This window comes from Podarcis melisellensis, assembly GCF_964234715.1.
Source record: "Podarcis melisellensis genome assembly, chromosome: 2".
Taxonomy (NCBI): domain Eukaryota; kingdom Metazoa; phylum Chordata; class Lepidosauria; order Squamata; family Lacertidae; genus Podarcis; species Podarcis melisellensis.
This window is the reverse complement of record NC_138529.1, coordinates 75,485,230-75,512,504: the sequence shown is the minus strand read 5'-3', so window position 1 is coordinate 75,512,504 and position 27,275 is coordinate 75,485,230. Positions and strand designations below refer to the sequence as shown.

The window sequence follows — 27,275 nt, the reverse complement described above, 5'->3', positions numbered from 1 at the left end:
AAATAACGAGCATGTGTGTTCATACCCGCTCGCAATCCGGCCCATGGAGGGAATCTCTGCTGGTGTGAACCAGCCCAGGCAAGGTAAACCTTGCCGACCCCTGAACTAGAGCAATCGCATGACTTTGTTATAAGACTATTTCGTATGTAGCCATTTACCAAAGCAGTCCTTCTCCTCAGAAGTAATATGCACTGTCTAAATATGCACTATGATCAACAATCTCTTCAAGTAGAAGATACTTATAGGCATCAGCATGAACCTAGCCTGTTTCCGAATAATTTGGGATTCTGACCTGAGAACTTTTAAAAGAAGGACACATTAGGAAAAATATTTTATGTGCTAGTGCCATACTTCTAAACTCCTTTGTGAGCTGGGTGGGGAGGTTTAGTGAATCTGCAGGAGTCCTTCTTCTTTTTTTTTTAAATAATATTTATTGCAGGAGTCCTTCTAAGGAAGGGTAACTCACAAAATTCTGTTGCATTCTGTTGATCATTGGCCATGCTGGCTGGGGCTTATGGTAGTTGGAAACTAACAATATCTGGAGGGTCACTTTATAACTAGGGTCTCCTGAATTATATTAAAAGGAAGAAAATGCTATATAGTTTATATATGCTATATAGTTTAATTATAGTTTAATTAGATCACTAAACTAAGAGTTGTGAGGATTAAAGATGTAGCCTTTGGGGCTATTTCCTTATATAGGCAGGTTTTAATGACCCTCATATAAGATTGTATGTGTGCTTGCTTTCCATGTACATGTGGGGACATACCAGAAATAGATATCAACTACATGGCGATCATGTAATGGACAGTGTTCATGAAACGGACAATGTCAAGAGATGATAAACGATGATGTACAGCTCTCTTTTCTCACAGGAATGGAGACAACAGGAAAAAATGGACTGCTCTTAACACGGGATTACGGGTGGGGTTAAGGACAACACTTCAGGACATTTTGACATGGCTTTTAAGTTTCCACTTCTTTCTTCTCTGCTGCTGTAATAAAAAGTGGTGCTTCAATTTTGCCCCACACTGAAAGTGAGACATAGATATTTGCATCCAGCAAAGAAAAGATAAATACAATTTTTAGATACTGCAGATTTTTACCTCCACTGAAGAACAAAACACCACCCTGATAGAATATCACTCCTAAGTACAATGCCATTTAAATATGCAGGACCAGTTTTCAGATGTACTATAGTAGGTAGCATATGAGCTTATACTCGAATGTTTACCTGGCTTCATATAAGCCAAGTATCTTGAGTTTGGTTCACATTCATTGTCAGGCTCAAGGTTAAAGACTCACAACCTCTTTTTATTTCACTCTCTCCTGCTGAACCCTTTTGTCCAGTGATCTCTAGCCCTCTGGGAAAACAAACACATTTAATATTCAGAAAGTAGAGAGTTGGGCACTACAAAAGCAAATATTGCAATTTTATTGAAAGGACAGTAAGGCGGTTAGTTTATAAATGTAAACATGAAGTCCGTTTTGCCAAGAGATGCCAACTCTTAGGTTTAACTGCTTCTATTTTTAGTTAAGGATGTGGTTGTGCAAAGGCAAGTCTTATGTTGACTTAACTGTAGTCAGACTTCCCTTCATTTTGAAATACGTTCAGAGCACTGAAAATATTCAGGGCCATTTCACCCTCAATGGCACATCAGCAAGAGGACTTTGAGAGTACAGTAATGTACATGGGGTGTTTTCATGAACTGACATCACTGTGCAGGTGCTGGGTTTAAAGCTATAGCAACATTTTCAAGCCAATACACCACAGCAATGGCATGAGCATTATATGGAAGTAGTAGTTCAGACAAGTGCCATTTGTACAGAAAAATAATCCTTCTACTCTCAACATATTTCAAAAAGAATGAAAAAACAATGCAGAATACATAAGCATTGTTTGCTAGCAACTTCATGGGAAACAATGAATTGTACATTACTTAGTTATCGGATGGGCTCCATTCACAGACTCACTAACCCAGTGCTTTTTTTTTTTTTACATGCAGTGGGGATCCTAAGATGTTGCACACTCACACCCACAGAATGTGGCATTGCTTGGTGTGGTAAAGGACCCCTGGACAGTTAAGTCTAGTCAAAATCAGCTATGGGGTGTGGCGCTCAACTCCGCTTTCAGGCTAAGGGGGCTGGCGTTTATCCGCAGACAGCTTTCCGGGTCATGTGGCCAGCATGTCTAAACCGCTTCTGGCATAATGGGACATTGTGACAGAAGCCAGAACACACAGTTTGTGTAAATGTACATCAATAGCACCTATGCTCAATTCTTAAACCCCTTTCCTCCCTCCTAAAATAAAAAAGTGGGGAAGGAAAATGATACTGGGATGAGAGATACAAATTGTAGAGGGTCTGTGGGTCAGTGTCCCATAATGTTATCGTCTTCTTTTTAATGCTAGAAGACCTAACAAGAGAAATAAAAGCTCTCTCCTTTTTCTCCATGGCTGAAGATTGTTTTTAAAACAAAAATAAAAAATAAAAAACCCTGCATCTTAGCTAATGGAGTTCAAAATTAGCAGTATATTTGAAGCCTATCCAACCCCAAAAAGCAACATCATTGCAATGTTCAGTTTATAGTATCACACATCGGTATGGCTTTGCACAACCAACAACCTAACCAAAATATTTTACAGGAATGTGACTCCAAATCTAATTTTGAAAATGTAGCATTATAATATATATAGTGATACCTCTTAGCTAAAATTTAAAAACTAAAGCAGCAGCATGTTATCTTTTAATAAGTTAGAACAGAAGGATAAAGGAGATTAAATGACAGGTGGAAGAAAAATGTGCAATTTTTACATGCTCCGAGGCTGCAAGTAGAGTTAGCTTCCAATGCCAGCTACAGCAGGAGTATCAATTGCAATGGCATTAGCATGGAAGGATGGCATATGCAGTTCTTTGGGTTTCATATCCTATATACGGGTTCCTGCCTGCTTTTTAAAGTTACTGGAACATATGACCAGCTAGTTGCATAGAAAGGTTTGCTGATATTCAACTACAGCAGCCCACTTGCATGACAGACTTCTAGTCACACAAACGGGACTTAAGCTGCACATGGTGGTGTGAATTTGGGTCTTGCCCAATATTTTTTAGTGCAATCTGGTTTTTAAAAAGTCAAAGGCTCTAACATGCATGCATAACTATTTCATTTTTGCCTCAAAACTCTTTATAAATGTTTAAGTGGTTTAAACAGCCTTTTAAAAATGTAGTTAAATGCAATTGCAGAAAAATAGTAACCATGGGATAACAACTTTCATGTGACTATGCATGCGAATTTTATACTTGTTCAACTACCACAGATAATGTGAAAGCAATAGCTGGCAAGGGAAGCAATCCTATTGTAACTCGAGTAGTTTTGTTAAAGGAACATATTTACCAAATTAATATTATCAGTGGTTGCCCACTTGTGGCAACTCTCCCAGAGAGGCACACCCTGTATAGGAAAGTCTTTTAATGCGCAATGTTTTCTTATGCTTTTATATATGTTGGAAGTCACCCAGAATGACTGGGGCAACCCAGTCAGAGAGGCGGGGTACACATGATAAAATTATTATTATCTTTCTATATATTTTAGGTACCAGGCAAATACTTTTCTCTTTACCTGTTCTTTTGGCTTAATTTGAAATGTGGCATTGTGGCTTCCTTTAGTGGGGCGAGAACTGTAAGTTCTGCCTGTGTAGCTGTGTTTTTAGGTTTTTAATTGCTTTTAATGTATGTTGCTGAAAGTCTCTGACAGGATAAAGGTAGGTCATAAATATATAATAAAATAATAATAACAGATTTAAATAAAATAATAATGCTGTAATGGGTTTGAAGTGTTTAATTTGTGTTTATGTGTAAAGCCTGTATCAGACCTTGAAAATGTGATCAAGATCCATGTGTATTGGATTGTGTGTGTGAACCCACTTCTGACACCAGTGTTACATGCCACCCCAATCTCTGCTGAGTGGTAGCAAGATTCCAGGGCCCCCTGGGGGGGTGACTCAGGACCGTGTTTCCGTTGGGAGTTCAGACACAGCAGAGGCTGTTGTGTTTTAAGATATATGGTTTATTTTACACATATATACAACATTTAGCCTTCAATGGAGGGGTGCACAGCAGCAGCACTTCAAAATGCCACCATAGCCTTACGGCAGAATCACCAGCCTCCTTTTTGATCTGCAGGCTATCTTGGTCTCCAGGGCACATGCAAGCATAGTTCCTTTGTGCTTCCTTGTACTATCTTTTTAATGGTTTATGTTTTATTGTGCTTTTAATATTTTGTTGGGAGCCACCCAGAGTGACTGGGGCAACCCAGTCAGATGGGCAGAATAGAAATAATGAAATTATTTATTTATTTATTTATTTATTTATTATTATTATTATTATTATTATTATTTCTACTAATTTATTTGCCATCTTGCTCATTCACAGTCTAATGGCTAGAACTTTTGATGCGCTGAAGTACTAATGGTTAATTCTCCCAGGCTCACCTAACAAAGGAGTTTGTTTGACTTCATCAACACTAGTTGATTGACTAGGATTAAAGGCTGGTATACACTTAGGATGTTTACCTAGGTTAATTAACTCTTCAAATGCTAATTGCTGGTGCTTAGAAATAGGTCCACGCACACATCTTTCAATACACATGAATCTTGATTACATTCTCAAGGTCTGATAGAAAGTCTTTACACATAAAAACTAATTAAACCCCTCAAACCCCTCACATTACTCGGTTATAATACACACTGAGACTGTCTTATAACACATCCCAGTTATAACAAACAAGTTCTAATTAAATCCTAATATTTACTAAACCTAAACATTTAGCATCTATTATGTTACTCTTCATTGATGGAATACATTTAGGGATGGTGCACACATAGGAAATTAATTACATCTTAATTTGGTTGTTGATTGTTTATACTTTTTTTTTTTTTACAGGGTATAACGTTTGCTATTTATTTGAATAGGATTGTATCCAAAGATGGAAGCCTCTTTGATCTAACAATAGCTTTCATCCTCAGAAAGGAGAATTAAGTGTTCACCCTCCTCCCTGAAGTTCCCATCACCCATAAAAATTTTCCCAGGGAGTTTGGGGAACTTTGGAACAGTGTCGTTGTTTGAGGGGGGGTGTTGCAGGGCCGGGTGGCAAAAATAGTCTCCTTCCCTGTTCCACTGATAAGAGCCTCCACTGGACCAAAGAGTCTTCCGTCAGTGGAGGCACAACACTGTATACAACCGGAAGTATACTAGGCATTCAGTAGTGAACTGCATAGATAACAGTATTAAAGAAATGGGCGTGATAATAGATTTAATAGAACAATTTACTATCTCAGAGCATGTGTGAGAAGAATCCTGCTTTATGTGTTTTCAAATGTTGTCCTACTATATAAAATCTAGTCCAATATTTTATAAAGCGAAGCAGCCTTGGAAAGATGAGGCAACAGGAGATGTAGTTTACAATCTAAGAAGAAATGTGAACATGTGAACTGTTCAGAGGAGATTTATCATATAGAGATATTTTCATAAAAGAAGAAATTGGTATTCATTCCATAGGAGGTAGCTTTATAGAGGCACACCCTATTTCTGAAAATCGAGACCTGTAAGGAAGAGTGCCACTGTGGTGTGCCAATATTTCAACTATATGACTTATTCTGGAATATAAGAGGTGGGAAAGGGACATAATCTTGAATGGCCCAGTCTTGAATGACTGCTAGATAAGTTGGCATCTCTGTAATCAGATGCATTAAGAATACACACTCACGCCCAGCCGCCGCAGCAGTTGTGCTGGTAGGAGAGGAAAGAGCATTGGATAACGAAACGTGGCTAGGGCTAGAAATATTGGTTACATCTTGGTTCTGGCTTGTGACGGAGGATTGTCTCCTGAGAGCCCCCTGAAAGGAAGTGCCACTCTTGAAAGTATTGACTACTTCGATCTGTAATGGAGGAAAGAATGAGACAAGTTGCTTGACGAACGGACAGAGCTTTGCAACCCACAGGAACAATATTTTCTAGTCAAGTTCAGCTGCTCATACAAATAGTGCTTCCATTTTCAAGGTCAGAATAAAATAAGCCCCTTTAGACAGGCAGGTTCTGTACAGAACAACATTAGGCAGCACAACTGACAGTTTGCCAACTCATTTCAAGGAAGTTAGAAGAAAAACCATTATGTATACATTTGTGTTACTATTGAGCTTTAATAATAAATTAATTTCTGACGTTACTATGGAGTTCATCTGCAGATAGTCATTACCCTTTTATCTACCAGTATTAGCATGTAGATTTTCTTCAAAAAGTAGGACAGGAAAGAAATTCAGACACATCCAATCTTATTTAAAAAATAAATTCTACCTATGCATGTCTATTCAGAGAAAAGCACCATTCAGTTCAATTGAGCTTAGTCCCTGATAAGTGTGTATAGGATTGTAGCCTGAAATAATAGTACTGAATAATAAATGCCATATGAACCACTTTTCTGACCATTTTGGATTCATAATAGTCAAAAGGTAAACCTAGGACTTCATATGTACTTGAACCACATTAAAATTACCTCATTCTTTTTTCATCATTCACCAACAATGATTTTGATTATGAAAGTTGCACAGTGAAATAGCTTTCCATTTACAAATAATTTACTAATTCATTGTATTGGGTACACCTGTACATTTTGGAGCCAAGTAGAAGATTCAAATTGCATCCACCCAGGTTGAAAATATCATTTTTTACCCAGGATCTTTCTTCTGAGGCACCTGCCACACAGGACCTAATGGCAGGGCAGAGTATGAACCAGGAAGTCTCTTGTTTTCATATCACCTCTGCCCTGAACACACAGGGTACTTTACTCAAGCCATTCCTTCTCAGCCTCGATTGCTCCATGGAGGATAACACTGACTTACCTGAAAGGTCTGTTGTAAAGATTACAACCAGATAAATAACACATTAAGCACTTTGAACATTTGAAAGTGCTATACAAATGTTAGGTGGTATTATACTGCTACACATTATGTTGCTAGGAAAACAAATATGGATATTAGATGTATTAGATATGAAAGCAAAGCTCGACAGGCTAAGTTAGGCTTCAAGAGTTCATAATGCAAACCTTGCCAAAAAAAGTAATAATCCTTGACATACTCTTCTGTTTAAATTAAAATACTTAGGGATGCTATTACACAATTATATTGAAGAGGCTGCAGGGGGCGGAGAGGAAATCCACTCCCTGCAGAAGACCGCTGGGTCAAGAAACAGGCTCCTCACCACAAGTAATTTTTGCCCCACAACCTTTAAACAGGCTATGCAGGGGATCTGCTGACTACTGAAAATGATCCTCTTACTCCAGGCCCACCCCACAATAGCTTTTTCCTCCTGGGAGGCCAGTTTAACCTCAACATCTTCTCACAGTCTGGAGAGAGCTGTCCTGGCCGTATGAAGCGGTCATTTGACAGCCAGAGATCTGGGATTCTAAGACCCATCCAAATCCAGAATGTACTGAAACCAAGCAGAATCATTTCCTGATTTTAGGGGAAATGGCTTAGCTTATTTCTGAATCATTACAACACAAGCCATGAGTAGGTCACCCATCTCTAGCTGATAAATTTCTTCTCATAAATATTCTGTCACATACATTTTGGCAAATATACAATTACACACACACACTTGTGATTGCCATTAAGGGTTATGGTAGTGAAGTGGAGATTCCACTCTGCCTACTGCAAAAACATCTGTAATATAACGGAAAGCACAATACTGGTGTTTTTAGACTAGGTGTTACATCAGAACACCTTAGGATGAATATGTTTACATACATCTCAGTAAGACACAAATGGATCACAAAATACTGATCAAGGTATCACAAAGATACCTAGTATTAGTACGAATGTCACATTTGATGGGGCTGAAACATCTTTCTTTTGCACACCTGCTCAAAGCTATGTTTCTTCATCTTTGGGCTCATAGGAAATGTTAGGCTCATGGGATCAGGGCAAACAGAGCCTTGCTTTCAGAAGACTGTGCAGAGCTGTCTTTGCTCCAATCCTCTTCATGAACATTCAAGGTATTATGTTCACCTATGTGAGCACCTTACTTGGGATATTTGTGATCATCACTAAGAAGCAGTTAGGGAGATCCACATGTAGCAGAATGCATCTTTGTGGGCATTACTTGCTGGAACAAAAACCACATTTGTTTAATGTGCATTAAAATGCACATAAGAACATCAAAGCTATCTACTAAAACTGGATTCCTCCTCATCCACATTCTGGAGCAACATAAATAAGTTTTAAAACACAAGTAGAGTGGGGATGGAATTTATGTACTGTGTCTGGACACGGATATATCCTTTAAGGCATACCCAGTACAAACTTCTATTCTTTCAACAGTAAATATCCATTCCCACGCCACAAACCTACTGCTTTATCCTAATCTTCTTTAAAATCTCCCTTCCATTTCAAAAGAACTTTGCCATTCAGCATTTAAGTTTCTGTTCAAGAAACATAAGTCAAAGCTCCTTTGGACATGTAGCCATGTGAATTCATCCCAATATTTACTTATTAATAGGGCAGGTTGTCACATGATCTGGCACATGGTTCTGGAGAAGCCATGCTGTATTTCATTTGGTAGACCATCATGAACTGTTATATCCTGGGCATAACAATTCTATCTGGTCAAGGAATGAACCACAAATCCAAAGCCTTGATGGAGTCACACCAGCAAGCATACAGCACTGCTTAAAATTTTATAAATTGCATGTTTTGAGTCTTTGAAAGTCACTTTGAGACCCAGATCAGGTGAAAAGTGGAGTATGTATATTTAAAATAAGTAAATAATGAAAAATTGGAGGATTCCCTGTAATATGCCTCGTCTTCCCTGACACTTTGAATCCTGAAATGGTCTTCTCTTGGACACCAGGAACCCTGAGAAATGTAGCTAGTAATCTACAATGGCTTAGTCTTTAATACGGATGCCTGGTGTCCTGAACTAATGCCATTAGTGTGGAGTTACCTTGGGATGTGAAGGTATTAAACATTGTTAATTGACCTATTGATTGATAAGATTTAGGCTTACTTTTTGATGTGTTATCGTGGAGTAATAGTGTATCTTTTATTATGTGCTAGAGTTTCTTTGTACCATTATGGTATTAGACTGTTTTCTGTGAACTGCTTTGAGCACAAATGTATTTTTGGAAAATGCAGTATATATACAAACTTACTATAGCTTTGGACCCAGATTCTTCACTACCTAACAGGCCACAGTGTCTCTTTGGCAAATTTGCCAAAGGCTCATAAATTGCTGAACGGCATTCAATAAGAATCTATTTTGACTACAATAAATTGCATTCTTAATATTAAGGGGTACTTACTGACTTGACTAAATTAATCCTTTTAAGTAGAATTGAATACAAATTCTGGCTTGAAATATTCTAATGCAATCTGAAGCACACTGCAACAGGGACAATTCAGCAAGCTTTCTAGAGTCCCTGTTAAGAGACTATCATGTATGTGCCATTGTGAAAATCTAGTCAATCAATTTTACATGCTCTTCAATCATATTATAAAAGAGATCTGTACTAAGACTAAAAACCAAACCAAAACAAATTTCAAGTAAATATGGAAAGATCAGTATTTACTGTCCATAACAGCACTAAGATTTCACACATGTATTTGTACCTAAACATCCCAACTTGTTAGAAAGCATAACAATGGGTATTCTGAAGGCAGAACAAGTTTAACGTTTGCCTTCTGTGTGAAAGCGGTAGAGATAATATAAAAAGGTATCACCTGTTCTGTGTTGAAGAAGAAAGAACTGAAGTCAAACTAGGAAACATTTTAAAGGAAACTGGATATTATATTCATTTATATTATAGTAGTAACCTGGATGAGTAGAATTTTGCTAAAAGCCCTTGTACCTCTTCAAAAGAGAAAACTTAATTTTCCCCTCCCCTTCAGCTATTGCACTAAATTCTTAAAATGCCATTCAAGACTACTTTGGTGATGAAAGTTGCAGTTTATTACTCTAATATGGCAACTTGATAAATCAATCTTACCTAATAGGCAAAAAAAATGAGTAATCTGAAGTTTTTCCCCTCCTGCCTCCTAGTTTGTGCCTTAAAATTACTAATTTGTTCCATATGTAGATACAGAAAAAGCTGGTAGAAAAGGCTGATTCTGATGCAACATGGAACTATGGTTCCTCACTATATGAGCCTTGGGTTTTGTGTGTTCCTCCTTTACTTCTTTTGTGTGCCAGAGGCAAAGACTGAGAGCCTCCACTTTTACTTTTAAACTAAAAGCAGTTCTATCCAAATTTGAGCAGCTGTGCTTTGTAAGGACAATCCAGAATCAAACCTTGTCTTGTTCTCACTAGCCATCATTTAAACAAATCAGTTTTCTAAGCCTGATATGAAGAGCACACAACCAGAGGCACTCAAGTAAAGTGTTATTTCACATTGCAGGAAAACATGGTTTCTCACTACATCTGAACTCAGTCATGATCTAATCTCTTAGCTAACAATATTGTTATTCAAATTGGAATATAACAGAGGCTGCTGTTTACAAAGTTTAAACAGATGAATAAATAAAATCCAAGCGCAAGATCTGTCACAGACTTTAGCTTTAACCCACATCTCCTGTTTTTGTCTCCTCCTATTCAAAGTGTGTGTGTGTGTGTGCGTGCGTGCGTGCATGAGAGAGAGAGAGAGAGAGAGAGAGAGAGAGAGAGAGAGAGAGAGAATTTCCTGGGAATGTGTTGAGATAAGGTGGTGGTGTTGTCATTTCAATTCCTGTAATGCAAGACAGGAGGGGGGAAAGGGTCTGAATATTGACGTGCAGGACTCCTTTATTGTCTCTCCTGTAAGAGGGAGAGAACAGAGACTCCACCTTGATGTAAACCAGAGGGTTGGGGGTTTACCTCTTCAAGTTCCATCTTCCCCCACAGAGGGGGGACGGTTGGGGAATATGTGGCCAGTTGATACACAACTGTGAAAAAATGAAAGAGCTGGAAAAGGTGCTCCAATCACCCTCCCCATATTTCCAGAAGTGTATAATGCACCGGAGGATTTCTATCATTCTGCCATTCACGAGGAAGCTTATCAACCTAATCTTCACAGAAATCCTTTGTTTGATTATTTCCTGTAAAATGCAGTAGAGGTGTACTAATTCATTTGGGTGTTCTGCTTATCTGAACTGGGGCGTCCAGATGCACCAGCCTGACAGTAACTGCCCAGCAGTAATTCTTTTACTAATCTGAACTTCCCAAACATCATGGGAACTCTCCAGTGGATATATTGGAGCCGCTTGCAAAACTCTTTCTGAGTTAATGGCTTGTTGATGTCACATGAGCACATGATGGAGGCATGGAGCAGGGCAGTCACAGACTCCAACTGGCAGGGAACGTACCAGCAAAGCCTTTCACAACACATCTACTTCTAAGCAGAAAGGAAAGTGAACAGTGTTGGTTAGCAAGAAAACATCATTATTGTTTATTTTGGTTTAAACAGTAAACAACAAGAATTTTCCATGGATCATGAAGATAAAAGTATATAGAACTAAAGGATATTTCTCAATCTACAAGAGGAACTAAGAGCAGTATTTGCTCTTTGTTGTTTACACTCACCACAACCAGAAAGACATCCTGACAGAAATGTCAACAGACAATACTCCTCCTACAGCCATCAGGAAGAAAATAATTCACATTTAGAGGATTACTTAGGGCTGATAATAGCCCCCCACTTGGGCATATAATTAAATATTTTTCTCTCTCAGAGAGTAATCCCAAATCACTACTCTAACCCAAGTGAGCAGATCTTCATTTAATTATTTACACAGTGAAAAATGTAAATTTATCCAGCTCTATGGTCTACTCCCATTCACCCAATCCCACCGCTTCCTTTTCCATTCTTTTTTATTTCTTTACAAAAATCAAAAGGGATAATAGAAATTTTTGTCTTGCACTAAAAACATTCACAGCCCCCCTAAAAATACATCATCTTCTGCTTTAGAAAATTAACTAGCATTTGCTTGAATAGAACCACATTGCTTTAAAAATCTGATTGTAAAAATAAACCTTCCAAGATGGATTAATTTTACCCCCAAAGTGCCTTGACCTTACAAAGCAGTATTTTCATTTTCTTCTACTCCATTGCATTATAGGGAGCACATCTTTTCAAAGCTTTGACTAAAATAGTCCTTCCAGAAACTGACTATTTTTAGTACTACCTTCACACTTTACTGCAGTGACAAACACCCCTATTCAGAGAGCAGAAAAAAGAAACCCACATGATTTAAACATTTTTAGTAAACAAATTTTAATAAATCTGCTTCCATCTTTTTCTTCTACTGACTTGGATATATTTATCATGCATAGCTTTTTCCTCATATTATAGTAAAACAATTAAATTATTTTTTTTACAAGCAGAAAAAGGAAGAATCCTGGTGCCATTCCCAACTTCTCTAATTAAAATAAATGCAGTAATACAACATATGGAAAAACTTTTTTTAGCTTCTAGCTCTCAAGGTTTTGCTGACAAGATAAAGAAAAAGGTTAACCCTATTTCAAGTTTATCACAGACGTGTGTGTGTGTGTGTAAGGTAAAGGGACCCCAGACCATTAGGTCCCACCATGGCTGACCCTGGGGTTGCAGTGCTCATCTTGCTTTATTGGCCGAGGAAGCCAGCATACAGCTTCCGGCCAGCATGTGGCCAGCATGACTAAGCCACCTCTGGTGAACCAGAGCAGTGCAAGGAAATGCCATTTACCTTCCCGCCGGAGCGGTACCTATTTATCTACTTGCACTTTGACGTGCTTTCGAACTGCTAGTTTGGCAGGAGCAGGGACCGAGCAACGGGAGCTCACCCCATCATGGGGATTCGAACCGCCAACCTTCTAATCGGCAAGCCCTAGGCTCTGTGGTTTAGACCATAGCGCCACCCGCGTCCCCTATATATATACATATATATATATGTATATATATTCAAATATATATTCAAAACAAAGGATTCATTAGCTTCAAAAAGACTCATGCAAAACTCCTGGGAAACAATACAAGATTATCCTTTTTTTAACGAATGAACAGAGTAACAGAAATAGTGCAACACAGAAATGTTTGATGTACCATAGTAGCTTCCAGCTGTAATGCAAAGTTACAGAGCTAAGTATGCTGTTTATATTGCAAGCTTGCATATATTTCTTTCAGATTTTGCTAGTTTACTTGTATATGACTTGTAGGTTAAGGAAACGTTCTTTCTGTGCTTTATACTTTCTAGTCTCTTTCCAAGCCCAGCAACACTGGTGAAGGGGGACTGCTGCCCACACCTGAAGAGTATAGGGGCCACTAGGACAACACCAAATGAGCTGTAATCCCCCTATTGCCTGAAGACTGGCCAACATAATCACTACAATGGAATATTTAATTCACTTGAGAACAGAGCTCTTCTATAAAACTTTAGGCATTTTATTTCCAGAGGCAGCAAGAAGAATGCACTAACTCTGGTTCAGTAAGTTAATCAGTTAAACATTTCTTGTCTGCGCTAAGGCTTTGAAATTAATTTGTGGGTCAATCAGAATTAATTTTATAACTAATCAATTGTTTTTGAATAATTTACCATCCATTGTGGGAAGGCGGAATCCAAATTATCAATTAATAAATGGAGAAATTGACTTGGAATAGGTGAATAATTGATTGGGGGGATGTTTACAGGGGAGCAATGGTCACGCCACAACAGACAGAAGAGGACTAACAGCCAAAAACACAGAGGAAAAATAAACTACAAAAGCTTTGAATACACCCACAGAAACACTAGAACAAACACAGGGATAGAGGTATACCATTCACACACTCATCCAACACTCAAGACTCACATTTCTAAACAATTAAACCAGGCCAGAAAAGCACAAGCAAGTTATAGGTCTGCTCCAGGCAAGGCAGGAAAAGGGAGTGATGTTTTCCTGCCTCCAAGCAACAGGGTTGCAGCCCACTTGATGTTGTCCTACTCAATAATACACAGAAGCTTTGATTCACCTGTGGAGGTCCACATCTCAGCACTGTGAAGTCCTCCAAATATTTAGTGGTTTGAATATGCAAAGCATTCCCTGTCACAGAAATACAACAACAGTTCCTGCTCATATCAGAGCTACATAGAGCTTTGCAATATGGACTAAGGGTATATAATTATTTTGTCTAAATGTAAAGCAGCTTTGGGGAGAATATATCCCAACCTTGTAGCACAACATACCTGGGTCTGGATTCTATTGAGCCCTCGGAACCAGAGGATTTGCCCACGCCGAAGTTCTCTTTCTGCGTGGTCAATTTCTTCTACATCTTCATTCATCTCCTCTTCGGGCGCCTCTTCTTTTAATGTAAGACCTCCTGCCTCCTTTAAAAATTTTAGCCTACTCGTTGGGATAGTTGCAATGACCTGAAAGTAAGTTTTAGAATTATGCCATTGAGACCATTTGTAGAGAGTATGTGAAAATCGTGTCTGTATTAGACAAACTACAAGTTTAATCGAGGACAAACAAAATATATATTGTCATTTGCCAAGGAATTCACATCAGCCCAAAGATCTTTACTCTACATCTGTACTACTCTACATCTTATGAAGCAATCTCAACAGGCAGGGAAGGAGCAGGTCCTGGGTGAACTGGAGGGGGGCAGATAGCGGCTTTGTCTTGAGGGCTCTCCAGCATAGCCTCCCCCCTCTTTACTTCTATGTGCTCATCCTCAGGTGTCTCCTCTTCCTGGTCTGAATCAAAGAGCTCAGAGGGAAACATGACATGGGTATTTTGTGTGAAATTTGTCCGGATTTTTTTTTTAATTAAAAATTGCAGTTTAATATGGAAACAGGATGGAACAAACCTGAATGAAAACTTGCAAAACTGGCATAGACTGGAAACAGATCTATAGAACCCTCATTCCAAACCAACTAATATGAGCCAATGGAAACTGCTCATGGCATTAGGCACTCATCTCCCTGCCAGCTTTTTGGCTAGGCACAGGAGAGTCTAAAAATCTCCATGCAGAGACCTGGAGGGGTGTGTAGATAGAGAAACTTTTACAGATGATCTGTCCATGAAGATGTAGCTGGCATTACATCCTTATCTCATCACTTTTTCTTGGATGGTAAAACATTGGAAGAGGGAGAAATCAAATATTATTATCCACAGAAGTGGTTCTCCGAGATGTAATGTATAACATGCCAGCGAACATTCAGCCTGTACAGGCTGTTTTGTGGGCGCATGTGCTGAAGTTCTTTTAGACTGGGTATGAACTCGCAAGAGACTGAATTTAGGGCTCCAGGAAATTGTGCAATCACTGTGCTGACCCACAGGGCACATCTGAAAGAAGGCCTTGGGGCATGGGAAATATGCCATCCTTGACCCTGTGTGGCCAAGCCCCCATGTCCTGCCCTCAGGGATCTGGTTGACCACTGTGGGGAAAAGGGAGCCTTTGGCCTGATCCAGCAGGGCTCCTACATTTTCAAACTTTCCAGCATGACTGTGATTCTCAATCAGTGGCGTAGCGTGGGTTGTCAGCACCCGGGGCAAGGCAAGTAATTTGCACCCCTTAACCCGTGGATTTGCGCCCCCTAACCCTAACCCCCAGATGTTGCGCCCGGTGCGGCCGGCCCCCCCTGCACCCCCCACGCTATGCCACTGTTCTCAATACTGGTTTCAAAGAGTAAGAGGAAAACTGCAACCATAATCTCAAGGGGGAGGGGAATTTAAAAGTCTAAGTACCTTACAAGTCACCTTGTAAGTGTGACTTTTAGAAATATGAATTCCATTGAAAATAATGGACTTCTGCATTTGAATTCTGGCTCATTTGCTTTCAAGTGTTTTGTCTTTACTGTACATGTTCTAATTACAGGGTGAACTTCTCAACTTTTCTTGGAACTCATGTCCCTGTCATCCTTTTCTGGTGAGGACATTTTAGGATACAATTTGCATATATTAGTTAACAGCAGATAATATACGAAAGATATTAGGAAACGTTAGCTTTCCAGCACAGTTGCAAGTTTCATTCAGTGCATTAATTGTCAGGATCTGATAGCAGCTCCAAACAACTATATATCATTTGGAAGTATTTGGGCAGAAAAGCAGCCTAGAAATAGTAATATAAATGAAGCAACTAATGTTGGTTGAAATTCAGAAAATCTGAATTTCTGCTAAAACAGGGTTTTCTTACTGTTTGCTCTAGGTGATGAAAGAGTCCTGGGCCATTCAAGAGCCAAGGTTTTGTGGTCATTAGACTATTAGGCTTAAACTGTTTAGGAGACATACCTCCTTATTATGTAGTTTACTGTGGGCCTGACACACACTATCAACCTCTCCTACCTCACAGGGTTGTTGTGAGGACAAAATGGGAGGAGTCTGTGTATGCTGCCCAAGCGCATTTGAGGAAGGGTGGGATGAAATAATAAAATAAAATAAGGGTCCATCAACCATAGGGAGCAATGTGAATCTCACAGCCACAAAGGGATTCAGAGTGCGGCCTTCATCTATATTTCAAACCCTAGAAGAATGTGAAGCATTTACATGCTTTACTGAATTTCATTTTATGTCAGTGACAATTACATTTTTTAAAAAAAAAATACTAGTCAAGTCATTTGCAACACCCACCTTCAATATACGAATAAAATTGTTTTCACCACAATCCTTCCACATGTGTCCTCAGAAGTAAGCAGCACTGTCTTGAGTGGGATCAGGGTCATCTTACCCATAGGCGCTGGGGGTGGAGACACCCAGGCACAGGGCTCTCAGGAGCACCAGGCCAAGAGTCCGGAGCCCAAGAGTTGAGTCTGGGGAAGAGCCCACCCATTGGTCGGAGCGCTGCAGCAGGCTCTTCAGCTGCGGAAGGCTCTGCGCTGCGAGTTTGGGGGCAACCGAGCCAGTGAGATGCTGAGGTGGCTGGCCAGCTCCACCCTCCTGCACACCTGGGACTGGGCAACCTGGGGGGGGGCGCTGGGGGGATCTTTGTACCCTGGCGCCGCATATGCTTAAGACAGCCCTGCGTGGGATCCCCAAGTACGTGTAGATAGGAGTGCAGCCTTACTATAAAATGTGTGATTTTCTTTGTAATTATATAAAATAAGTAGTCCTTACCTGACCCCATACAAGTTCACCTAATCCAATAAACACACACCACATCCACTGGTCAAGCTCCAAAGGGGAACAGCTAAAAGGTTTACCACCAAACTGTACAATTACTATCTGCAAGGGGAAAGCAGAAAGAAAAATAAAAGGTGCAATTACTAATCAAAGAAGGGGGGAAAGAACAGAGAGATGCAAGTTTTTTGTTATGATGTGTCAGGGAACTGACATCTAAAGCGCCGGAGGCGCAAAGGCTCACTGAGGGTGAGAGAGCAGTAGCAGCGGAAGAGGGAACCAGTAGAGGGCGAGCAAGAACTCCAAGGGAAAGTGAGTCGGAGGGATGGCTCAGAGACGCTTCAAGCGAAACCAGTGGGGAGGTCTCAGGACCTCCTATAGGGACACCCACACCTCGACGGAAACTGTCACGCCGAGAGGCCAGACGACGTGTTTCCGTTAAGGAGCTTTTATGTTGGAAACGTTTCCGAAAGCAGCCACTTTCGGATTCTACTAGTGATTGACGCAGCCATGCTGGAGGGGCTCCGTCACAGGCAGAGGTTTGAAAGCCTGATCAAACTCTGAGGGACTTGCATTTTACGCACAAGCAGCTCATCGTCCCATCACATGATGCTTTTCTACAAGCTTTCTTTCCAGGTGTCAATGCTATCGTTAATTATTTTACTCTCTGCTCCTTGCAAGAGGGTGACAGACAAAATATGAGTCATGATCAAATGAAACTGTCCACATATACAGGAGGGCCCTGCACTTCAGGTAAAGTTAGTCATGACTAAGACCCATTGAAAGCATCAGTGCAAGTTAGTCACAACTAACTTAAACTCCCAGAGATGCTGATGAGACTTCGTCATGACTAAATTTTGCTGGATTGAGGCTAAAATGTACCTATCATCATTTTCATATATACTCTACAACTATGTGTATAACTGCTGAGGGATCTTGTCAGAATAAGCGCTATATAAAGCCCAACCATATTTACCTATTATAGCTTTTGAACATACTCCAACTATTACTAATGATAATTTATTTTCTTTAGACAGCATAAGAACTGCTATTCTGAGCTGAACACACAAATCAAATAATAGACATGGCTCAAAAAATTGAAAGCACATGCTATAAGGGCAAAATATTGATACTGGGAGATAATGGAGATTGATAAAGTTGTAAAGTGAGGATTTGGAAAGGTGGTGCAGACTTGTGAGAGTTGTCAATATGCAGAGGGCCGGGAGGTCAGCTGGCAAGTCCCAGCTCGGACGTCTCCTTCCATCGGCCTGTGCTCCAATGTAAATCAGCGACCTGGACTTGAGAAGCCAGGGCACGCTATTAGCTGAGTGTACTGTGCACACAGAATAGGCGTGAGGCTTGTGAAGTCATACTACGGCTACAGATTTATTAAACATAAATCAGAACAAAGAAACATGTTGTCTCTCTCTCATGTTGTCTCAGAGAGAACAGCAAAATCAAAAGCTACACACAAACGGAAGTTCCCAGCATACTGTGCTGGAATGTAAACAGATATGTGACACACAACAATTCCACATGCCTGTTCCTTAAGGTGGAATGGAAATGTCAACAAGAGTATGTACAGTGATTCAATAAATTCTTTGCAGAATAAACAAGTTTGGGGAAGTTGTTCTTGACATAGAGAGTAACATGGGAAAGGGAAATGGGAGAAAAACATAAAAGTGGTTGATCAGCCTGTGAAAAAGAAGAAGGGACAGGAAAATCAGCACTTAAGCTTGTTCAGATAACGGTTAAGCAAAAAGTTGGGAGGGAAGAGTAGAAAGGTGGGGAGAGCCTTAAATGGAAGGCCCAAAACTTTGATGTTCAGCAAATGTGACAGTGCCCTAATACATAGACTTAGGTAGATGGTGGCATATTCAAAGCAATTAGGCTGATTCACTTTATGGAGAGATTCTGGATTGACTACTGCAGACACAGACTATCAGAACAGATATCACCAAGGAAGAATAATATGGATGATGGTAATCAATACAATGGTAGAAGAAAAAGTCAAAAGAACAGTGACCAGAGTAGAAAAGTATGAATGATAACACAGCAAAGGGTGAATTAGAAATATTGAATGGGAATAAGAAGAGAAAAATATGAGGGAAGTACAGAGGAAAGAAAGTAAAGGAGATGGTATGATCAACAGTATGAAGATGCAGCAGAAAAGTGAAGAAGGATCACGATGACAAAGAGGCCTCACAAAATGGTAGGAAGAATATTTTAAAACCTGATAACCTTCAGTGGAGTGAAAAGAGCAAAATCTAGCCTGGAAGGGGTGAAGAACAGGAGAATAAATAGCCAAGAAAGCAACTTCTTATTACAAGGGAAAGGAGAGCATGAGAGGATAGGTGGAGCTGGTCAATCTTCTTGAACAAATTAGCAAATGATTTTTTGATAAGAAAGAGCAGAGAATAGACTGCAGAAGGGATAGAGCTATTTCACAGAAGCTAACTCAGGTTTACCACTGAGTATACTCCCAGAATGGCACCACTCACTTTGCTAGTAGAGGGAATCTAATGTCAAGAAAGTGGCCACAAAACAAATGAATGCAGGTTTAAAAGTAAAATGTTCCCAAGGAAGCAATGAACTGTGAGGTAAAGGGGAGTTTCAGTCAGCAGGGAGACTTGCAGCAGTTTCTCATATGAAGGTGTGGGAACAGCATCTGGAACAAAGCTCTCAAAGTGTCCCAAGCACACCAGCCTAAGAGAAAATTGGGAAGGACAGCTGACCTCACATCACAGATGGACCAGCGGACACCTGGAGAAAAGGCAAATGGCTCTGCATTGGTAACACTGACTCCATTCTCCATAGACAGCTCTGTGGGAACTCTATCCTGGCTCCCACATCAGCTGCTGGTCAACTTCAGAGACCTGTGAACCATTCCTTATTGTGCTAATATGCAAACCTCTTTCTGGGATTGCAAGATCAGGTTACAGGTGTAGCTTGGTCCCTGCACACAGAAAACTAAACATCAGGGGAAAGCGTTGTAGCCTGTTTGTCAGCCCGACATTATATAGAGTTATTATTATTATTTTTTTATTGCAAGTGGGAGGGAACTGGGAAAACTGAACTCCTCTACTGAATTTCAAAAACATTCATGTTGGAAGAACCAACATAGTTTGAATATTCCCACCAATCAGCTGCCTAGGGAGACCAAAACGGAAAGTGCCATGCCTGTTGCCACCAGCGCTGTCTCTCAGCCTGCCCTGCTCCCTCTGCTGCAGGCGGAGAAGCAGCACTCGCATTTGGAACCAATTCCAGGTGAAATCTCACCCAATTTATACCTAACCTGCCCAAATTGCATGAGCTATTGTGTGTTTGCGAGATTCCGTGTGATGTCAGCAGATACTGGCACTCCTTGTGGACCACCGGTGGGGCTCCTGCTCCAGTTTGCCTAATGGCTGAGCCAGCCCCACTGCTACCATCAAAAATATAACACTGAGCCTGAAGCTCCCCAAGGGGCGGGGGGGGGGGAAGGAATCCCATGTATGTTTTGTGATAGTTGTAACAGCAGCACTGCTTCACCAGTATTCTAACTTCTGTTCATATTTACCTACCTAAAGTAGTTGTGACATGTTAAGAAGTTTTATTCAATATTCTCTCAAATGTTATTAATTGCTTGTTACATTTCATTGAGGTACATGCTAAGTTTCAATTGAGTTCATCTCCAGGGTCATCCCCACCTCCCCAGTCATAGCCTATCAAAACAGTACAGCTTCCAATCCTCCTTACTCCTGTGGCAGGCAGAATCACTCCACTGACCTACGCTTGCATTTAACCCAAGGCAGGCTATTTCAGAAATACTGCTTTTGCTATCACAAGGCAGCAGGGTATCCAAGACTGGCTGTTAAATTTAAAGTGTAAGATATTTGAAAAAGATTGTGAAGAAGCATTTTCTCTACCAAATGAAGTCTGTCATCATGAGATTTATTATATTTCAAGATTACTTATTAATATACTTTGTATTGTGCTGTGTCAAAAATAACCAGACACATTTTAGTACTGCTAGGCCAATGACAAGAATTTCAAAAGGAATATAATATATTCCAGCTCCTTTGCTTCTTCTCATCTTCCTTCACATAATATGGCTCTTGGATTTTAGAAGGGGAAGAAGAGCAAAATGAATATATCTCCATAATATAAACACATGAAAGGAAAAGACATAACAGATGAAGCCTTGAAACAGAAAGCAATAAATAGATTGCAGGATAAAAATAAGTGAGGATTGAACTGAGACAATCAGGAAGGAAACAACAGGAGAAAAATCATAACATCTATCTTAATGGTGGATAAATCAGCAGTTTATTTATACCTAACATGCCTTTGGATTTTCAAAGAATCTCGTGAGAAGAGGGTGAAGAGTTTACAGTGGAACGTGCAAACAATATTTTGCTGCGTTAACACTGTATAATGATTACCTGCACAACAAATGTGCCCAGTACAATAGTGCAAAATATAGGGTTTCTAAAGATGCCATCAAAAACATTCCTTTCACCATGGATTTTGCGTGCGTTGATTTCATTGAACAGCTGCATCATAACAAAGGTATTGAAGATGATAGTGTAGTGCTCAGAAGGCGGAGAGTGGAGTGGTGCATTCCTGCCACTGTCAATCTTGAACATTTTTTCACCTGATTATAAGGAGGAAACAAAAAAATAAATGAACAAAATCTAAAAAAACATTGTGGACAGTTCAGTGTACCATAGAACAATCACATCACCACGTCAGCAAGATAGCAGTCATAATAGCAGCAATGACAGCAACAGTAACAGTAAATAACCAGTCATGAAGCTTTTTATTTCTATTTGCTACTGAAGTCTGCTGAGGTCCAAGACCTCCAAGGCTGCATATTTAGAAATGCCATCTGTTTCACACACAGAGCCAGCTAGACATTCAGAGTTGAGGGGTCTCATCGGATGAATGAAGTGCTGGTGTTCAAAGAAGGACTTAAATTTATTAGGTACTGGGGAACATTATGGAGCAAGCCAAGCCTGTACAAATGAGACAGGCTCCCCCCTGAACTGCAATGGAACCAAACTGCCAATGATTTATATCAAAAAGCTTGCAAAACAGCTTTTAAACTCAATTCCTGAGGAAAGCTGAAAGGAATTGGGGAGCATCCAGTTCAAGATGATTCATTGCTCAGGAATTAAGTTGTAAATGTTCCAGATCATCCAAATGGGAATAGAATAGAACTTGGCAATAGAATACAGAACAACATGGCATCTGTTTAAAGATACTGAAGGTTCACAGGGGGAAAAGTGCACAGAAAGGTCACCTGGAAAGGAATAAATGCATAGGTATTTATATGCTAATACTAGAAGCCTTCAAGCCAGAACTGGGGAGCTAGAGTGCTAATAAGATAATAAATATAATAGCCATGTTTGAATCCTGGTAGCATGAAGCAAAGCAGTATGATAAAGTAATATCTGTATACAAACTCCATAGAAAAAACAAGCAAAGGAATATTATGTATGGTGTTGCAAGTGAGATAAAATGATTCTAATAAACTCCTCCATGGAACTCACAGAAATGAAAATACTAGGACCAAAAGTCCTGGAATTCAAGACATAGTCATATTTATCATCCATTCAAACCAAAACACTGAGAATGATGTTGAGATGGAGAAATAAATCAGGGAGACAGTCTGGTAATAACATGTGACTTCAGCTACTCTCACATTGACGGGATAAATGCATATTCAAGTCCTGACAACAAGGCAAAACTTCTTGAAGCAATAAGTGAGTATGTCTTGAAAGAATCAGCAATAAAACCATTTGGAAGGGAAGCAATACTGAGAGGTGTTCAGAACCTGATGTGACTGTTGATGAAGTAATTTGGAACAGTTACTTCTGTGCTACAAAATTTAACATACACTGAAGGGGATAGTTACCTAGACTAGGCAACAGGGATGCTTTAAAAGAGGAAACTTTTCCAAATGAAGGAATTCATTGAAAGGAAGTTAAAAGGGAGAACCAAAAGGGTCAATTCCCTCCAGGATGTTTGGAGGTGATTTAAAATTACAATAATAGAATCTCAGCTGGAATTTATACCACAGTCCAGGATAGTTCAGGAAAGTACCAACAAATCCAAGAAGATGTCAATGTGGTTTATGAGCAGAAGCAAAAGAGCTATATAAGGCAAGAATAACAAGTAGAAGTGTTGCCCAAATGAAGAGAACAAGAAGCACAAACTCTGACAAAATAAATGCAAGCTGATGATAAAACAATTGAAAAAAGAATTTCAGAAGCACATTGCTAAAACCATTAAGAACAACAATAAAAAATACATACATTAGAAGCACTATAGCATTCAGCTGAATTTATTTATTTATTTAGCAATGAAATTATTGCTAAATGATAGTATTGAAAAGAAGTTTTACTGTGAAAAGTGTTAGACTGAGGTCCACATCTGGATCACTTATTTTTGGGTAGCACCTGACTATTAACTAGATGAAATGTTATTTATTAAAATTAATGGATTGTAACAAACAAAAGCATTTATTAATTTTAGCTTAAAAACTAACACAAGGAAAGAACTTGATAACAGTTCATAATGCACGATGTGCAGATAATATTAAAAGGCAAACTGAAGGGTACACTAAACATGGATTTGAATCGTGGTATTGGGATCCTCTTCAAAATTTATTTATTTATTTATGATCAGCAGCCACAGTGAAATTATATGAATCAGCACCACAACCTGGAGAGGATTAACCCTTTCACCTTGAATATTTCCTCTCTTTCCTCACGTTCTTATTCGCACCCTAAGCTGCTATTTGCTGCTCTTAGTGGGTAAAGAGAGGGCTTGTTGGGAATGAATTTTTAGCAAAAAAAAAAAAAAAAGTATGGGAGAAAGGATTAATTATTTCCCTCTGCACCATGGTTCTGATCTAGAGCACCCCCTTCCTATTTGCTATTAGTTTAAAAAAGGCAGAGAAACTCAATCATGGGCTTCAATGAAATATTTAGTGACACATGTAGTGACCCTAAAACCTGAGGGAATGAAATTAACAGGCAGAAAGTTTAAGAAATACAACGGGCGGGAAGTATTGTATCCAATACTTCCAGTGTAGACCCATTAAAGTTAATAGACATTCCTAACTTTAGTTCATTTCAGTTAATTTCAAACTGAGTTAATTGGATCCATGTTACTTGAATGCAATCCATAATTTATAGAAGTTACTGCTACAACTCCGGAAAACCCCCCAACACACTGAGAGTATAGATTTGCTAGGGCTGCCATACGTCCATGGCAACTGTAGATTTGCTCATCTGACATTTTATATTTACATTAGAGGACATAATACACAAAATATGGTGGCTCAGGAGGGTGTTACTTGGGGAGTATTCTTAAGCATTGTCAGCAACAGACGTCTCTCCCACCCACCCTAATGTTTGGCAATTCCTGAAGGAAACAATCAACATGAGCACAAGACTTTGGAATTATATGGTTGCCATATTCAGGGCCAGGGAGGAATTTCCCTGCAGAAAATTGGGCTTGTCTGGAGATTGCCTACCTCATAGCCACAGTTTGTTGGCAAAAAAAAAAAAAGGCATTGGGTTGGGTCAGTCTGGCAGAGGGGCTGAGTCAGAAGCACACCTCCATCTCCTCAGTTGAAGTATCAGGGTATTGAAGTCTCAGGGTACCCCATTAAAGTGTCCCGGGGGAAGACTTCTGTCTGAATGCCCAGACAGGGGCAGCCATAACGCCCCCCCCCCAAGGCATGCTGGATGGATTGCCCAGAATTGATGCATGTCATTGGGTGATCCTAAACCCAGGAATAATTCTAAACCTGATGGAATAATCTTCCAGCAAATAGATTGGTTGATTCAGGATAAACACCCAATGACTATGCCAGAACATACTGACATCTATAATCAATAAAGTTGCGGCCAATTTGATCCCAAAATATTGTCTTCTATGAGGTGAAGTCCTACCACATGTATACAAGCCACGAGAGTAGCTCAGTGGATTGGATTGCTGAGCTAGTTCTTGGCAACATGTTGTGTCACACCTACAGATCAAAAAAGGCATGGAAAGCATGTTTGAAACCCAAAGCAATACAATCCTGTAGTTCTACCACAGTTTATTAAAGTTAGCAATAAAAAGGCTAGATAATCTTACCAACAAAAAGGAGGGTAAAAATGAGAGTGAGCTGGTACACAGCATGACCCAAAATGTTCTTCATCATAGTACGGGAGATAAGGGGCTTGTTTCGGCCATATGGTTTCCTTAGCAGCAACGACTCTGTAGGAGGTTCCGTAGCCAGAGCAAGAGAGGCAAAGGTGTCCATAATCAGATTGACCCATAGCATCTGTACAGCTTTTAAAGGTGAGTCCTTAAGAGAGAAATTATAGAAGGAAATGTCAGTATCTTTGCCATGTCAGTATATGTGCTTGTTGCTCTTAAATATTTCTGCAAAACCTTTCCTTGCAAGAAGGTCATAACTAAAAAGGTACCCCTGCCCGTACGGGCCAGTCGTGTCCGACTCTAGGGTTGCGCGCTCATCTCGCTCAAGAGGCCGGGAGCCAGCGCTGTCCGGAGACACTTCCGGGTCACGTGGCCAGCGTGACGAAGCAGCATCTGGCAAGCCAGCGCAGCACACGGAACGCCGTAACCTTCCTGCTAGAAATCGGTCCCTATTTATCTACTTGCACTTAGGGGTGCTTTCAAACTGCTAGGTGGGCAGGAGCTGGGACCGAACGACGGGAGCTCACCCCGCCGTGGGGATTCGAATCGCCGACCTTGCGATTAGCAAGTCCTAGGCACTGAGGTTTTACCCACAGCGCCACCCGCGTCCCCTAAGGTCATAAATACCGGTATTCTAATTTCATTTTTGTATTCTCCCAACAACTCTGTGAGATGGATTTGGCTGAGAAAGTCAAATTTCAGCAGTGAGCAGGTGTTTGAATCTTGGCCTCCAGCATCCAAAGCCCATTTTCCAAACATTCTGTACAGACATAACCCTTATTGTACCATTGCAAGAGAAAATAAGGACTAATTTAAATGCTAAACCCTTAAAATAGATATGAATACAATACACACACATGCAAACATTTCAGCAAGTGAAGCTTGAAAATCCTTCAACAATGGTGGAGTAATAGAGCCAGTAACCTTTCAGGAAGCACCATTTGAGTTATTTTACTTTTACAAATTAATGGTAAGTCAAGATGTCACATCAGTCTGGACAAGGATTATATGATTTGTTAGGTTTTTGTTTCCAAGCCTACATAAACAACCACTAGAAGGAGCTATCTGCTCACTGAATCTAGTAGGGCTATGCTTGGAGTCAAATCAGGCTTTGAAATTGCCCGTTAAAAACAAACAAACCAATTCAGATCCCAAAACCAAAATAAATTACTATTAAATTATCTTTTGGATAATGGTTCCTTCTCAGCATCCTTCCTCACTAGAAAACTATGGATAAAGTGGCATTATAAAACTCTAGTGAGGAAGAGCATGTGATTTTATTTTTTAGATTAATTGACATGCTTAATTCATGTTTCTCTGAAACCTAAAACAGACTATTCTATCATGTGTTTTTAAAAAAATTTTAAAAAGTGAAAATTAATTTGGTTTGTGAAAAATGCATAAACATCAATCACAATATTCAATATAATCGGATAAAGTGCCTTACAGACTATTCAAATGGCACTATCTGACTGGTAAGTATTTATAGAATTGCAGCTGTAGAGTTCAACTGTAACAATATCCATCACTTTTAGAATACCTAGGATATAACTATCTTAAAGCAATGCACAGCTTGTTGTATTGATACAAAGCAACAGGTCCAGTTCTGAGCTCGTCCCACTACAATGTATTTTCTGCTGCCTAGTTTTGCCCTACTTGCCAGAACAAAATGCTTCTGTAACTGCACTACGGCAAACTATGCCATTGTTCTTCCACACTGATGTGTACGAGCTGAGCATCCCTGTGATAGCTTGCTCTGCTCACCAGAAGCAATAAATTCATTGTGCTAACTAAAAAAACTCAGAACGTATGCTTGTAGCAGTAATACAGAAGCATTTTTTGTGATGCAGTATCTGCCTAAAAGCAACACCATAACCATATCTGAGAAACAATGCAATTTTATGATATAATGGTTATAATTTCATAAGATTTCTGTGCCGTAGATAAATATTTGAAAAACGAAAGATATCTGAAGAGATTA

General features: G+C 39.7%; 1 protein-coding gene and 1 long non-coding RNA gene across 16 annotated transcripts in view; one reads left to right on the top strand and one right to left on the bottom strand.

Annotated features, from left to right (window-relative positions):
- The window catches only part of LOC309364312, a 768,778-nt gene that overhangs the window by 278,664 nt on the left and 462,839 nt on the right, over window positions 1-27,275 (top strand). The window lies entirely within an intron of this gene.
- ATP2B2 (ATPase plasma membrane Ca2+ transporting 2) overlaps window positions 1-27,275 on the bottom strand; it is a 371,704-nt gene that overhangs the window by 6,083 nt on the left and 338,346 nt on the right. For 9 of the 15 annotated variants that reach the window (XM_081901175.1, XM_081901186.1, XM_081901183.1 and 6 more), the window contains 4 exons: window positions 25,229-25,442; window positions 21,520-21,731; window positions 17,093-17,200; window positions 14,224-14,406 (listed from right to left, as the gene is read on the bottom strand). In XM_081901175.1, coding sequence (XP_081757301.1) covers window positions 14,224-14,406; window positions 17,093-17,200; window positions 21,520-21,731; window positions 25,229-25,442 — 717 coding nt within the window. Of the gene's footprint in view, window positions 1-1,309; window positions 1,366-5,762; window positions 5,935-11,605; window positions 11,655-14,223; window positions 14,407-17,092; window positions 17,201-21,519; window positions 21,732-25,228; window positions 25,443-27,275 lie in introns of all 15 variants that reach the window. The other 6 variants (XM_081901188.1, XM_081901179.1, XM_081901180.1 and 3 more) reach the window with 4 other exon arrangements.